This window comes from Dendrobates tinctorius, unplaced genomic scaffold (genome assembly GCF_039654945.1).
Source record: "Dendrobates tinctorius isolate UK_male_01 unplaced genomic scaffold, ASM3965494v1 ptg000051l, whole genome shotgun sequence".
Lineage (NCBI taxonomy): Eukaryota > Metazoa > Chordata > Amphibia > Anura > Dendrobatidae > Dendrobates > Dendrobates tinctorius.
The window spans coordinates 26265331-26281141 of record NW_027361719.1 but is presented as its reverse complement, the minus strand read 5'-3'; the positions used below and the strand labels follow the sequence as shown (position 1 = coordinate 26281141).

The following is a 15811-nucleotide window of genomic DNA, read 5'->3' as shown; positions in this document are numbered from 1 at the left end:
CCCTTTAGCCCCCTTTTGTTCGGGGTGATCTGGCTTGCTCTGTACATCTGATTCTAGGCTGATGTATTGTTACATGAGAATTATTCGGCGTATATCAGTAATATTTCTTTTATATACTTTGTATTGAGCAAAATTTTACCGGATCTATACAACCATTCACACTGTTCTGTGTCATTTTGGGTTGGAAACTTATTATTTTTCACTGCAATTTCATATCATTTTTCTGACTCATGTATGACCTCTAGTGTTGATTTGTGGGCACCCTAACCTCACAATTGGGAATCCTGTTTACATGGACCTTGGGTAAAGGTATTATACCTAGTGGAAATGTTAGTAGGTAGCAGGAGGGCTGCTCTATTATGAGCATTGCACAATTTTTGTATGTGTCACATGTGTGACCATTTTTAAATGCTTTTAGTATTTGCTGTTGTTTGCTGTGTTCAATAAAATTTGTAATACTTATGCTATTTCCTATTCAGGGTGATCCCCTGTTTGTGGCCTACTCTTTCCTTCTTGTTGTAACAGCCACAACTGCACACTCTACCCGCGCTGCTCCTGTCAGCACCACTAAGAATACACAGATGTTAATTTCACCGCATTCCCGATGTGATAGCATTGGGTCTATTTCTAGTATATACTGTATATAATATATATGTGTCTTACTGACATATATATATATATATATACTAGGCTAGCTGAAGAGCCCAGCGCTGCCCAGGCATAGTAACTAACTACGGTTAGTTATAACAAACTATAATGATTATATATATATATACACATATAAAGCTGAGTGTAGAGCCCCACCCACTCCGCATGGCCACATTTACTATAATATCCCACATCATCCTGACAGAGCCACGGGACTACTATCCCTAATATCCCACATTGTCCCTTCAGCCAGAGCCACCGGGCAACTATATTATCCCACATCATCCCGTCAAAGCCACCGGACTACTATACTACCCCCAATATCCCACATCATCCCATCAGCCAGAGCCACCGGACTACTACAATAATATCCCATCAGCCTGGGGTCAGAACCAGAGCGCTGAGTGGAACGGTCCTAACTTCCATTCCTTATAAGATGAGGATCCAAGAAAAGCACTTCTGAGCATCCGCGCTGCTTTAGTGATAAGAATTCTTCAGAAGTCCATATAAATCTTTCAAGTTCTTTATTATATGTACTACAGAAACTACGCGTTTCGAGGTGACAAACCGCACCTCTTCTTCAGGTTACAGTACAGAGTTGTGATCGGTCTATACAAATGACAGCCTTATATGCTGTGTGGGCGTAACCCCCCGTTGTGAGAAAAGGGCGTCAACCTGCACATGCTGCACATAAAGATATTTGAAAAAGACAAGCAAAGTGACATATATATATAGAAAAACATATATTCCGGATAGTGATAGTATTGTGTATCCTATTCAGACAATCAATACAATAACATGGACTTTTATAATTAAGTAAAAAGAAATATATGAAATATGTAGAACACAAAAAAAAGGGAACAAGAGAGGATAAGAACCAGTTTCATTGTGGTGAGTTTGAGACAAATGTCTGGCGGTTTCACCACTGTGCTATCATGAGTGATGAGCTACCAGTGGTGAGGAGTAGTGGAGAGTAATTACTCATTTGATATAACTAGTGAAGATAGAGAGTGCAAAAAGTTTCCTTTCACCAATAGTAGTGATAAATGGGAGTGTATAAAAGGAGCTATATTTGGAGAAATTGTGTATTTTAAACCGATGTATTTTTTTTTTTTTTTTTTATGTTGCCATTCACATGGCAAATCTATGAAAGAACTAGAAGCATATTGCCACAATTCCCAGTGTGCAAATATGCGAGTGAAAAATATAAAACCAAAGTGTTTAATTAAAAATGTGTTTTAAAATTAGTTAAAAAATTATTTAAAAATAATTTTGTGGGGAAGTTTTTAAATCCCAAAAACCAACTGAATGAAAGGACTGATACAAATTGAAAACAAATGTATTTAAAAATGAGAATTAGCGGTGAACCCAACCGTAATATAATTATGTCCACCAGAGGGAGTAGTGCTGAGTGAACTAGAGTGACCCAAGGGATCCCTGAGGTATATCCCGGCCAAGAGCGTAGTAGGGGAAAAAAAAAAAAAACCCATTAAGAAATGTATCTCACGTAACATATGTTATTTTCTCATAAAACTTCTTCTCAATTCACCAGATAAAATGTGAGGATAATTTAGTACACTTTAAAATTTTTTTACAAATAAATTAATATATTAAATATACAGAAAAATATGAAAAACATTCCTCAAGGTAAGACTTATATAAAAATATCGCATATTTCATTTAAACCTTTTGGATTAATAGTATCGAGTTGATAAATCCAATAAATTTCTTTTCTACTAAGTTGTAGAAATCTATTCGGAGCATTTTCAGGTATATGGTCAATGGGAAAAAAAGTTAGAGAAGAAAAATCATTTTTATGATGTAGGGCACAATGTCTAGATAGTCCATGTTTCATATAGCCAATCCTCACATTGTGCCTGTGGGAGTTCATCCTTTTTCGAAAACACTGAGTAGTTCATCCCACGTATTGTTTTCCACAAATACATTGTATTAAATATATAATAAAACTTGATTCACAAGTGAGATTGGCTTTAATAGTAAAAGTTTCACCCGTTGATGTTGAATTAAAATAAAAAAAAAAAAAGACTCTGGGGTCAGAACCACAGAGCTGAGTAGAACAGTCCTAACTTCCATTATGGGAATCGCTTTAAGAGGGGCCTGGGGTCAGAACCAGAGCGCTTAACCTGGAAAACGAGAAATGCCTTAACGTGTCTTCCAGGTAAACATAACTTGGCCATTTTACGCGCTAAACTTTCTCAATTTTTCATACTTCTAATGCAGTAATGCAATTCATTATTCATTTTTCATATTTGCATGGTTTGGCGATACAGTGTGCTTCCTTTTTTGCTTGAAAGAACCAGAGCGCTTAGCGGAATTGCACTAACTTCCATACCAATGATCCCTTTAAAGGGAATCTGTCACCCTTTTTTGAGATATGCATATGAAGACTTCCGGGTCATAGACGCAGGGAAAAATACCGGCGCATGCGCAGTAACGATTATATGCTTTGCCCACAGTTGGGCAAAGCATACTGCGCAAGCGCGAACGCCCTTATCAATGCACATGCGCGAATAAACAATGCCATCTGTTAGATTCACAGAAGAAATTACGTCCAGCAAGCCAAGGTGGGGGATTCCCAAAAATCTGAAGGGTGATAAAAAAGGTATTTATGAATCAAAGGTGCGGGGACAGGGGGGAAAAAAGTACGACTGCAATACTTAGGTAACACACAATTGAATGATATCATTATACGATATCTCAAAAAAGGGGTGACAGATTCCCTTTAAGAGAGGCCTGGGGTCAGAACCAAAGCGCTGGATGGATTTGCTCTGTCTTCCATACCAATGATCTCTTTAAGCGGGAAGATGTGCCTAAGGGATGGAGGATGTGTGATGGGTATATGGGCAGGGACGGGGGATTAATTTCTGTCATGTGCTCTCTGCTCCTTTCTGGGGGCAGACAATGGCTGGGAGCTTATGTTCCCAGGGATGCTAGATTTCTCCCACCATGTCATTGTCTGCTGAGGTGTTGTCAAGTGGGAAAACTTGCTCCTAGCAACCAATCACAACTCACCTTCTTTTAACTAGCTCTGGTGAAATGAGAGATGCATAGTGATTGGTTGCAAGGACAACTGTTGCTCATAGCAACCAATCACAGCTCAGCTTCTTTTGAACAGCTCTGGTGAAATGAAAGATGCTTTGTGATTGGTTGGTGATACACACACACACATTCAAATTTAAATATATAGAGATATGTCAGTGAGACACACATATATTTCATGCAGAGGTAGATAGCAGAATAACCGATAATTCAATTGTCAGCTTCTGTAAAATCATTACAGAACCTGACAGGATATGAGACATGGTTTACATACAGTAAACCATTGCATATCCATTAGATTTATATATGTCCCGCACTAATAATGTTAGTAGAGTGTGTGTATAACAATTTTGAGCTGTAGGTGTTAAATTAAAGAATTAATTCACGGGAAAAACTTGCGTGGGCTCCCGCACAATTTTCTCCACCAGAGAGGGCAAGCCAGTGACTGAGGGCAGATTTTAATAGCCTAGAGAGGGACTATTGTTTTGGCCCTCCCTCTGGGTAAAAGAATCTGACCCCAGCCACCCCAGAAAGGGTGCATCTGTAAGATGCACCAATTCTGGCACTTACCCTCTCTCTTCCCATTGCCCTGTAGCGGGTGGCATATCGGGTAATAATGTCACCTTGCTATTGTAAGGTGACATTAAGCCTGGTTAATAATGGAGATGTAACCCACACAGACATTAAGAATAAAGACTTTTATGAAATAGAAATATATACATATATATGTGTCAATGCTGTGGAAAAAAAAGTTGTGGGATCACACAGCTGAATAATAAAAATAAAAACAATTCTTCTTTATTTCACACCATCATAAAAACGTGTAGATATATCCACAAATAGGTAAAAACAGAGTAACAATCTTACGCATTTCTGGCTATCAGGCCTTAGTTATAGAATGTGGCGACGGACCATATAGAAGGAGCCCCGGTCGCCTGCAGAGAGAGCCATGCCATCGGAGCAGAGCCATGCAAAGCTGTGCCATTGGAGCAGAGCCGTGCCATTGAAGCAGAGTCTTGCAAAGCCGTGTCATTGGAGCAGAGCCGTGCCAGCAGAGCAGACCCGTGCCAGCAGAGCTGTGCCAGCAGAGCCGAGCCGGTTGTTGTAGCAGCCAAAGAGAGGAGTGCTCCTTCCTGGGAGTAGCAGCGGCACGCAGACCAATGTCCACCGTCAACAGCGGGGACCAGGGAGAGCGGCACATGCAGTGTGTGTCCAGTGATGACGAGAGAACCAGGTGCCGTACACTATGTGACTGTTAGTAAAGTACACGTGCTGCCCAAGAGGGACCGCATGCGAGACTGACACTTGCACCCTGACGTTGCCAGCTGTTAGTTGCCCTGACCCTTGTGAACTGACTTCACCAGTGTTAAGATAGTTAAGGAGCCACGTTGGGCTCATACAGGACTGTGGTCTGTGCCTTTGTTAGCCACATCAGAATATGTACAAGGGGCAGTGGAAGGAGAAAAAGGTCTATCTGGCCGAAACACGTTGGCATTCAAAGGTTGCTCTTATGTTTTGAACTTTAATAAAGTAAATATTTTTTGCATTCAAAAGGAGTGTGCAATTAACATTTTATTCTACAAGATCACTGGAACAGATTTCGAACAGAGGAGGCAGGTCATTCAAAGACTGGGTGCACGCGAAGGCGCTGGGAAATCACAGACAGGGAGGAGAAAAACCCAGTGCACAGTCCATCCCCTGTGCACCGAAATATAATTAGCACAAAACCACAAAGGGTGATTAAAAAAGAACAACAAATATTCACTAAAGGTATCACTTTAATCTGTACTACAGTGCCTTTACAGCCTTGTTTTTACTTTATGTTACAAAATTATGCTCACAGATTCTCTTAAAAAACATTGCTAACTTAATCAAACCCCCTTAACTCCAGCGGCACCATTCTGGAGGTCCCAGGCATTTCTACAGTACCGACATTACAGCTGTAGCCAATAACTAGTCTCAGCAATGTTACATACATGCAAGCATCACTGTTGCATGTATGAAATTGGCTGCACCAGTTTCACGAATAAGAAATGAAGTGTCAGTGAAAAATCCATGTTATACTTTACTAGATGTATGTTTCCAAAATGTGTATGATAATTTTAATGGAAATTTGGTCAGGAGGATAAATCTATCCCTGTGTGTGCTGCGGCCGTTCCCAATTAAACTGAGTATTTTGAGCGCTCAAAGAATGATGACACTGTACACTGATGGTTACAGGATAACATTCCTTCAATACTCTGAAGGTTTATTGCACATACATTGCTTTATAATTACATATAGAAAGAAGTGGTTAGTTAATTACCATAAGGTCAAGCTTCTATATTATTGGCTGTTTGAGTATATGGAATATATCGTGATCAGTGCATGGCAAAAGGCTGATTAAGTAACTAAAGTGGAACTCTTGAAACCAGGACAAAGTTGAGACATCTACTCATCATTTTAGCACATCTGGTGTTCTTCCTCTTTTCTTATCTTGGAAAAAAACTCTAAGAGCTGTCTGGTTCGTGGCAGCCATTTTAAAACAGTGGATTATAGTGTATATATTAGCTGTGATTATATGTGAGTATATAGGAGTATACTTGCAAGAGAGATCTATATGAAATGTATATATTTCCATGACAATAAATTCTCAGTTTGTGATCACAAAAGCATTGGCACTACCACAAATTATTTTTTTACTCAACCATACAGTATATGGTTATGCTTCATTTGGCTGGTATTTGTGGGCAACTTTGGGTATATAGCGACAGAGCAAATAGTCAGATAACACTGTAGGGAAGTATGATATAGGGATTATGTAGAGCTTGGAGTCCCAGCCAGGAGAATATCTTGTCCAAGGGTGCACAGCTGTCAAAGCATGTTCCATACAATTTGTAGCCTCATATAACCTGGGAATTGCTAGTCCAGGTAAACGTTTTGAACAATTGATACCTGTAGATAAATAAGTGAAAATATTAGTCTATTTTTATGCAAGAAGAAAATTATATCTATAGAAGAAGAAAAATGCATTACCATAAACCCTATTGTGCATCCATATAGGTATAGTTTGACTTTTTTTTTTTTAAAGTTTTTTGGCCAAAATCCAACATGATTACTTACCGTACAGGAATGAATATCTAACTGGGTAATCAAGCTGCAATTCTCACCCAACAAGGCCCAAACAAGCAGAAAACAAGGAATCCCCACCTCACAAACACCAACCATCCACAGAAGACTAATGCAAAGTTTACATTGCCATACTGCTCTTCCAGTGCTTAAAATATTGTGGCATATGTGTAAAAGGGTGTGCCGTAGAAGATGAGATTCCCTTGCACTGTGTGGCATGTGTGTCTGAAAACTGCTGCCCAAGAAGGACCCTGTTGAAGCAACAAGAAAGGGGAGAGTTTTCAGAAAGAAGAGTCTAGACAAAGCACCTGGTCAGGTGACCTATGTAGCACAGTCCCCCAACATAAGAACCATTCATTTTACTATAGAGTGTTCTCAAAATAGGGGAAAAAAAATCAATTTTTCCCTGTGGCTCAGCACCACCCTTGATCTCCTCCCTCGTCTCAGCCTACCACCCTACCTGTGCCCTCCATTCTGCTAATGACCTGAGGTTAACATCCTCATTGATCAGAACCTCCCACTCCCGTCTCCAAGACTTTTCACGTGCTGCATCAATTCTTTGGAATGCACTACCCAGGCTAGTACGATTAATCCCCAATCCTCACAGTTTTAAGCTTTAAAAACGCATTTGTTCAGACTGGCCTATTGCCTTAAGGCATTAACCTAAATATCCCTGTGTGGCTCACTTCAAAATTTTTTACCATAACTCGACACAGAAGTGAACACAGCCCGTGTTATTTATCAATTTTACAAATTCTAAATATACATTTGTGCTCAAAAGTTTACATACCGTGGCAGAATTTTTGCTTTCTATGAATGATAACACCAAAACCTTTTCTCCACTCATGATTAGTGCTTGGGTGAAGCCAGAGGTTATCTAGGCTTTCTGGCACCCAGGGCAAGAATTCATTTTGTCACCCCCACCACCACCAAGTACATATGCGATTTGCACACTTAGTCATGTACTGATGACCTACTCTCCCTAATGCTCTCAATGTTCTGTGAAAAACTGATAGAAGCAGAAGCTCGTTGTCATAGATCTGTAAGGCCACATGCACACATTCAGTATTTGGTGTTTTTTTTACCCCAGTATTTGTAAGCCAAAACCAGGAGTGAAACAGTCAGAGTGTGACGACTCCTGGAGAGACCCTCTGGGTCGTGGCACCAACCCTCCCAGGGCGAGCTGACCTAGTGAAGACAACCCCTATACAGGGAGTGTCAGGGGCAAGCCCCAGGGGGTGAGGTACCACGACTGCTGGCACCAGGCGGCCGGCTCACAGGAGACACGAGTGGGTGAGTGTGTCTGCAGGAACGTGTAAAGCGTGGACACGGGAACACGTGGTATACAGAGACTTCATACATCCGGGTGTGAGTGAAGCAGGATGCGTGCAAGGAGCACATCAGAGCACTGAGTCAGGCAGCAGGTGTGCCAGGAGGTGTAACAGAGTACAGGAGCAGGGTGTGTGCCAGAGGGCACAACTGAGCATAAGACAGAGTGCAGGATTGGAACGTGTGCCAGGAGGCACAACTGAATAAGAGACAGAGTACAGAATCAGAGCATGTGCCAGGAGGCACAACTGAGTATGAGACAAGGCACAGGGTCCGAGTGTGTGCCAGGAGGCACAACTGAGTATAAGACAGAGCACAGGATCAGAGTGTGTGCCAGGAGGCACAACTAAGTACAAGACAGAGCACAGGGTCAGAGCGAGTGCCAGGAGGCACTACCGAGTACAAGGCAGAGTGCAGGTTCAGAGCATGTGCCAAGAGGCACAACCGAATACAAGGCAGAGTGCAGGTTCAGAGCGGGTGCCAAGAGGCACAACAGAGTGCAAGGCAGGGGACCCGAATACAGCGCACAGCCAGGGAGGGACACGGCAGACCAAGCCAGGAAGCACAACAATAATCAGGCACCTCCCCTAGGAAGAGGTAGCCTGATATAGCACATGATCACGAGAGCTTCCGGGTCAAGTCTTCCAGTACCATAGAGAGGACTGACCTGGAGACCGAACTGAGAAAAAGCGCGCAAGCGCAGACATAACATGAAGGAGACAGGGACCTAGTTACGAGAGGTGCGCGTGCGCACCCGGTGGGACCCCCGGAGTGACCGCGGCTCCGGAAGAGATGACATCGGGGCCGAGGTCCCGACCCAGGTGAGCACGGCGTGACAGTACCCCCCCTTTATGCCCCCTCTTTCTAAAACTGGAGAGGAACTTAGACAAAATCTGGGGTGCGTGGATATTCTCCCTGGGCTTCCATGACCTCTCCTCGGGGCCAAAACCCTTCCAATCGATCAAGAACATGGTTCTCCCTCTTACCTTCTTCATGGCCAAAATGTCATTCACCTCAAACTCATCCCCCAAGCCAACAGGCTGGGGTGTGTGGCCTGGAGAAGGATGAAATCGGTTGAGAACCATAGGTTTAAGGAGAGACACATGGAAGGAATTGGGAATACGGAGTGAAGGAGGCAGCTTCAATTTGTAAGCAACATCATTAATCCGCCTGAGGACCTCAAAAGGACCAATGTAATGGGGACCCAGTTTGTAAGATGGTACCTTAAGGCGGACGTATTTGGTGGAGAGCCACACCTTGTCACCAGGGAGAAATGGAGGAACGTCCAGGCGCCTCTTGTCAGCGTGTAATTTCATTCTGTCCCGTGCTTTCTCGAGAGCGGTTTTGGTCTCCTGCCATACCCTGGAGAACTCCACAGACAGAGAATCGGCAGCAGGTACCCCCGAGACAGGAAGTACCGGTAGAGGCACTTTGGGATGCTGTCCAAAGATGATGAAGAAAGGAGACTTGGTAGACGATTCACTGGAGTGATTATTGTAGGCGAACTCAGCCCAAGGAAGTAGACCGACACAATCATTCTGATGAGTATTAGAAAAATGCCGGAGGTAGGATGTAAGGATCTGGTTGGTACGTTCCACCTGCCCATTGGTTTGGGGGTGATAGGCGGAAGAGAAATCCAATGACACTTTCATGAGTCCACATAGAGCTCTCCAGAACCTAGAGGTGAATTGGACCCCTCTGACACGATGTGCTGGGGGAAGCCATGAATCCTGAAGATATGGGAAATGAAGATCTTCGCCAAGTCAGGAGCAGAGGGTAGTCCGGGAAGAGGAATGAAGTGGGCCATCTTTGAAAATCGGTCTACAACCACCAAGACCACAGTACAACCGGAAGAACAAGGCAGATCAGTAATGAAATCCATGGCTATGTGCTGCCATGGAGCCAACGGAACGGGAAGCGGGAGCAGAAGACCAGAGGGTGGATGTCTGGGTATCTTGTTCTGGGCACAGGACGGGCAAGATGCCACAAAGTCTTTAACATCCTGGGAGAGTGAAGGCCACCAATAATAGCGAGAGATTAAGTCCAAAGTCTTTTGGACACCAACGTGGCCGGCAATCTTGGATGAATGTCCCCAATTTAACAATCGTTTTCAGTTATTCTCAGCCACAAAGGTTCTTCCCGGAGGTAACGTGGTTAACTTGACAGGAGCCACGGTAATTACTTTTGATGGATCAATGATATGAGAGGGTTCTTCCTCTGCATCAGACGACAGGAATGATCTTGACAACGCATCCGCTCTAACGTTTTTATCGCCGGGCCGAAAATGTAGTTCAAAGTCAAAGCGGGCGAAGAATAGCGACCACCTGGCTTGCCGAGGATTGAGCCTCTGTGCGGACTGGATGTACGCCAGGTTCTTATGGTCCGTGAAGATCTTGAATGGATGTATGGCGCCTTCCAGTAAGTACCTCCACTCCTCCAAGGCCAATTTAATGGCCAATAGCTCTTTGTCGCCAATGGAGTAGTTCTGTTCAGTGGAGGAAAATACTTTAGAAAAGAAGCCACAGGTGACAAAATGTCCAGAAGAGGATTTCTGCAGAAGGACTGTGCCAGCCCCGGTAGAGGATGCGTCCACCTCGAGAGTGAAAGGTCTACTAACCTCAGGTCGGTGAAGCGCCGGAGCAGCGGCGAAGACTTGTTTCAACGACTGGAAGGCCTCTTCAGCCTCAGAGGGCCAAGCCTTTGGGTTAGCTCCCTTGCAGATAAGGGACAAGATGGGGCGAACCAACGAGGAGAAATGAGGAACGAACTGTCGGTAGTAGTTCGCAAAACCAAGGAAGCGTTGGATTGCCTTCACCCCATGGGGCTGTGGCCAATCGAGGATGGCGGACACCTTTGCCGGATCCATGCGTAGACCTGATTCTGAGATAATGTACCCCAAGAATGGCAGGGACATTTGCTCGAAGGCACATTTCTCGAGCTTGGCATAAAGGCGGTTCTCCCTCAGGCGCTGGAGGACTTGACGCACGTTCTTTCTGTGGGCGGAGAGGTCTGGAGAAAAAACGAGGATGTCATCCAGATAGACTACCATGCAGGAGTACAGCATATCCCGGGAGACGTCATTCACGAACTCCTGGAACACCACTGGGGCATTGCAGAGGTCGAAGGGCATGACCAAGTTCTCGTAGTGACCGTCTCTGGTGTTAAAAGCGGTCTTCCACTCATCACCGAAACGAATGCGGATCAAGTTGTAGGCCCCACGAAGATCCAGTTTGGTGAAAATTCGAGCTCCTCTGAGCCGGTCAAAGAGTTCCAGGATCAATGGCAATGGGTACTTGTTCTTGACCGTGATATCGTTCAGGCCTCGGTAGTCTATGCAAGGATGGAGGGAGCCATCCTTCTTTTTGACAAAGAAAAATCCCGTTCCCGCAGGCGAGGAGGACTTACAGATAAAACCTCTCGCAATGTTCTCCTGGATATACTCAGACATAGCTTGGGTTTCAGCAGGGGATAGCGGATATATTCTACCCCTGGGTGGCGTAGAACCAGGAATGAGGTCAATCGGACAGTCATATGGCTGATGGAGGGGCAGAGTCTCGGCCTCCTTCTTGTCGAAGACATCTGCAAAGGACCAGTAAGCCGACGGCAGACCTGTAGGTGCCGGGGATGGACAGGCAGAGTTCATCGGATGGACGGCAACAGGCACTTCTCCTGACAGGACGGTCCCCAATGGAGTATCTCGCCCGACCGCCAGTCCAGGGTTGGCTCATGAGTCCGTAGCCAAGGGAGACCTAGAAGAAGCGTGTGAGACATGGTAGACAAGACGAGGAAGGAGATCTTCTCCTGGTGCAGGGCTCCGATCTGCAGCTCGATGTCTTCGGTGGCCTGGGTAACGGTCTCCTGCACGGACATACCATTGACCGAAACTATCAACCGAGGAGTCTCCAGGGATCTGACAGGAATCCGGTATTTTTTAACCGCCTCGAGTGTGATAAAATTCCCGTCCGCGCCAGAATCCAGAAAAGCCTCCTCAGAATAACGCTTGGCACCGAGATTCAATAACACGGACATGAGCAGGGGAGGAGAGGGATCACGTACACCTAGGGAGGCCTCTCCTACCAACTCTAGGCGGAGAAGTTTGCCGGCTTCTTGGGGCAGGAACGAAGGAAGTGAGAGGAGCTCCTCTCTCTGGCTGATTCATGGGCACGTTCCTGAAACCGCAGGTCAATTCGTGTCGCCAGAGTGATGAGATCCTCTAAAGAGGTGGGAGTATCCCGACCTGCCAGTTCGTCTTTGATCCGACAGGCCACGCCAAAAGATCCCTACGAGAGCCTCGTTGTTCCAACCGAGTTCGGAGGACAAGGTACGAAAACGGATGGCATACTGTCCCACCGGTAGCGTACCCTGATGGAGGTTAAAGAGAGACTCGGTGGTAGAGGCCAGCCGACCCGGCTCGTCGAACACCTTGCGGAAGGTGTCCAAAAAGGTGGAAAGCTGAGAGACGAGTGGGTCATTGTGCTCTCAGAGGGGGTTCACCCATGCTAACGCCTCCCCCTCTAAGTGTGAAACAATAAAGGCAATTTGGGCGCGCTCAGTGGCATAGTGCTGCGGCAAAAGCTCAAAATGTAACCGGCATTGGTTCAGAAATCCTCGACAAAACTTAGGGTCCCCGCTATATCGGGGTGGCTTGCCGAGGCGCGGCAGCCGGTGCTGGACCGAGGACTGGGCAGAAACTGCTTGTATGGAAAGAAGCCGACTGTCTATCGACACCATATAGTTGAGGATATGGACCTGGGTGTCGCGTTGCTGTGTGAGTTCTTGCTGGAGGCTGGCCAGCTGGGAAGCATTCCCAGGGTCAGAGGACTGCATGGCCGACAAACGGGACTCAATGGATTTCAGAGAGGACATGATCCTGGACTGACTCTCCCGTAGGAACACCAGTTCCTTTTGGACAGAGGCGGTGGTACCAGCAGGGTCCATGGCCTGATTATACTGTGACGACTCCTGTAGTGGACCCTCTGGGTCGTGGCACCAACCCTCCCAGGGCGAACTGACCTAGTGAAGACCACCCCCTATACAGGGAGTGTCAGGGGCAAGCCCCAGGGGGTGAGGTACCACGACTGCTGGCACCAGGCGGCCGGCTCACAGGAGGCACGAGTGGGTGAGTGTGTCTGCAGGAACATGTAAAGCGTGGACACGGGAACACGTGGTATACAGAGACTTCGTACGTCCGGGTGTGAGAGAAGCAGGATGCGTGCAAGGAGCACGTCAGAGCACTGAGTCAGGCATCAGGTGTGCCAGGAAGTGTAACAGAGTACAGGAGCAGGGTGTGTGCCAGAGGGCACAACTGAGCATAAGACAGAGTGCAGGATTGGAACGTGTGCCAGGAGGCACAACTGAGTAAGAGACAGAGTACAGGATCAGAGCATGTGCCAGGAGGCACAACTGAGTATGAGACAAGGCACAGGGTCTGAGTGTGTGCCAGGAGGCACAACTGAGTATAAAACAGAGCACAGGATCAGAGTGTGTGGCAGGAGGCACAACCGAGTACAAGGCAGAGTGCAGGTTCAGAGCGTGTGCCAAGAGGCACAACCGAATACAAGGCAGAGTGCAGGTTCAGAGCGGGTGCCAAGAGGCACAACAGAGTGCAAGGCAGGGGACCCGAATACAGCGCACAGCCAGGGAGGGACACGGCAGACCAAGCCAGGAAGCACAACAATAATCAGGCACCACCCCTAGGAAGAGGTAGCCTGATATAGCACATGATCACGAGAGCTTCCGGATCAAGTCTTCCAGTACCATAGAGAGGACTGACCTGGAGACCGAACTGAGAAAAAGCGCGCAAGCGCAGACATAACATGAAGGAGACAGGGACCTAGGTACGAGAGGTGCGCATGCGCACCCGGCGGGACCCCCGGAGTGACCGCGGCTCCGGAAGAGATGACGTCGGGGCTGAGGTCCCGCCCCCAGGTGAATGCGGCATGACACAGAGGAAAAGCATAATAGAAACATTTGCGCCCCTTCTGCATTTATCACCCACTCCTGGTTTTGACTACTTTCAAATATTGGGGTACAATAAATCACCAAAATACTGAATGTGTGCATATGGCCTAAATATGAAAGTCGAACATTAGTGAAATGGCCATGTGATGACTGCTGGAACCTGTAGAGCTGAATCCTGACATTGCAGGCTTCTGAATTTTCACAACAAATGTACTGCACACTTTTAGGATTCTCCTGTACCGGTGGCAAGAATGGATAGTCATGTCAGCACAAGCATGTGATTTGTATACTTCTGTCCACATTCCGACTAGATGTGCCCGGCCTCGCTCCATTAATTTTCATGGAGTGAGGCCACACATGTCTAGTCAGCATGTGACGGCATGTATGTAAATCACTGGCATGAGAGAATCCTAACAGCTTTCAGTGAGCACTGTGAAAATTCAGAAATCTGCAGTCACATAGAATGTCTGCAGACTCATCACAAAGCTGGACAACCCCTTTAATGTTCCTAACAAATAAAAACTTGAGAATTAGTCAGTTTTACAAATAATATTTACATCCAGGTACCTTATAGATGATGTTGTCTCTGGAGTCATTCTCCTTCTTGTCTTCATCTTGTTCAAACCCCATGATGAGTTTTCTCAACCACAGCCATCTTTCCATCTTCTCCAGTCTTCTGCAGCAATCTCCATATGATGCCCTTAAAGATAGCTGTGTCATTATAATGCTCCTGAATAAAAATATCTGCAGTGCGCTGAGCCCCTGAATAAATAGTTGCCCCTCACTATATTGTCTGCACAAAATATGACCCCCACGCTGTCACTCTTATGGTACATACTCTTCACACTGACCTCTCTATTCCATACTGGGACCCCTCTTCGCACTGTCCTCTCACACTGTGTCCTCCCTATAGGGCTCAGTCTCTATACTGTACCCTTTCATAACACTCCCACACTCCCCCTCCTTGGTATACTGGCCCCTCCTGGCTGTAACCTTGCACTGTCCCCCCATGTTACGCCCTCACTACTCAGTCTCTATTCTGTGCCCACTCATTTTTCTTCCCCCATTCTGTCGCCTCACACTTTTCCCTTCCCTCCTCATACTGTCTCCTCATGTATTTAACCCCTCACTCTCTATACTGCCTTCTCACACATACCCCTGACTCTCCATACTGCATCTGTACACATCCCATCACCCTCACTCCCCATACTGTTTCCACATACGTTTTTCCCATTGCTACTCATACTGTGTCCGCATACATTTCCCCGTTCGCTCCCCATACTGTCTGCACCCATCTCCCCAATCTCCATACCATGTCTGCATGCATCCCTCATACATGCCCTCCATTGCTCCATATTGTTTTCTCATCCATGCCCCCATTCCCCCGTACTGTTTCCTCATATATGCCCTGCATCTCTCCCTTAGCTCCTCATTTTGTGTCCTCAAATCCCCCCCACACAGTAAATCCTCCATCTTGACTCTAAATCTCCTCACACACATTAACCCCTTTACTCCCAAGGGTGGTTTGCATGTTACTTCCCGGACCAATTTTTACAATTCTGACCACTGTCCCTTTATGAGGTAAAAACTCTGAAACGCTTCCATGGATCCCAGTGATTCTGACAATGTTTTCTCGTGATATATTGTACTTCATGTTAGTGGTAAAATTTAATTCATATAACTTGCGTTTATTTGTGAAAAAAAT

The 15811-nt window shown here is 45.8% G+C and overlaps 1 protein-coding gene across 7 annotated transcripts in view; it reads right to left on the bottom strand.

Moving 5' to 3' along the window:
- Nucleotides 1–5922: 5922 nt before the first annotated feature.
- LOC141091343 (17-beta-hydroxysteroid dehydrogenase type 6-like) overlaps nucleotides 5923–15811 on the bottom strand; it is a 265988-nt gene continuing 256099 nt past the window's right edge. For 5 of the 7 annotated variants that reach the window (XM_073576880.1, XM_073576881.1, XM_073576883.1 and 2 more), the window contains 2 exons: nucleotides 6942–7067; nucleotides 5923–6642 (listed from right to left, as the gene is read on the bottom strand). In XM_073576880.1, coding sequence (XP_073432981.1) covers nucleotides 6410–6642; nucleotides 6942–7067 — 359 coding nt within the window. In that variant the 3' untranslated portion in view covers nucleotides 5923–6409. Of the gene's footprint in view, nucleotides 6643–6897; nucleotides 7068–15811 lie in introns of all 7 variants that reach the window. The other 2 variants (XM_073576879.1, XM_073576878.1) reach the window with 2 other exon arrangements.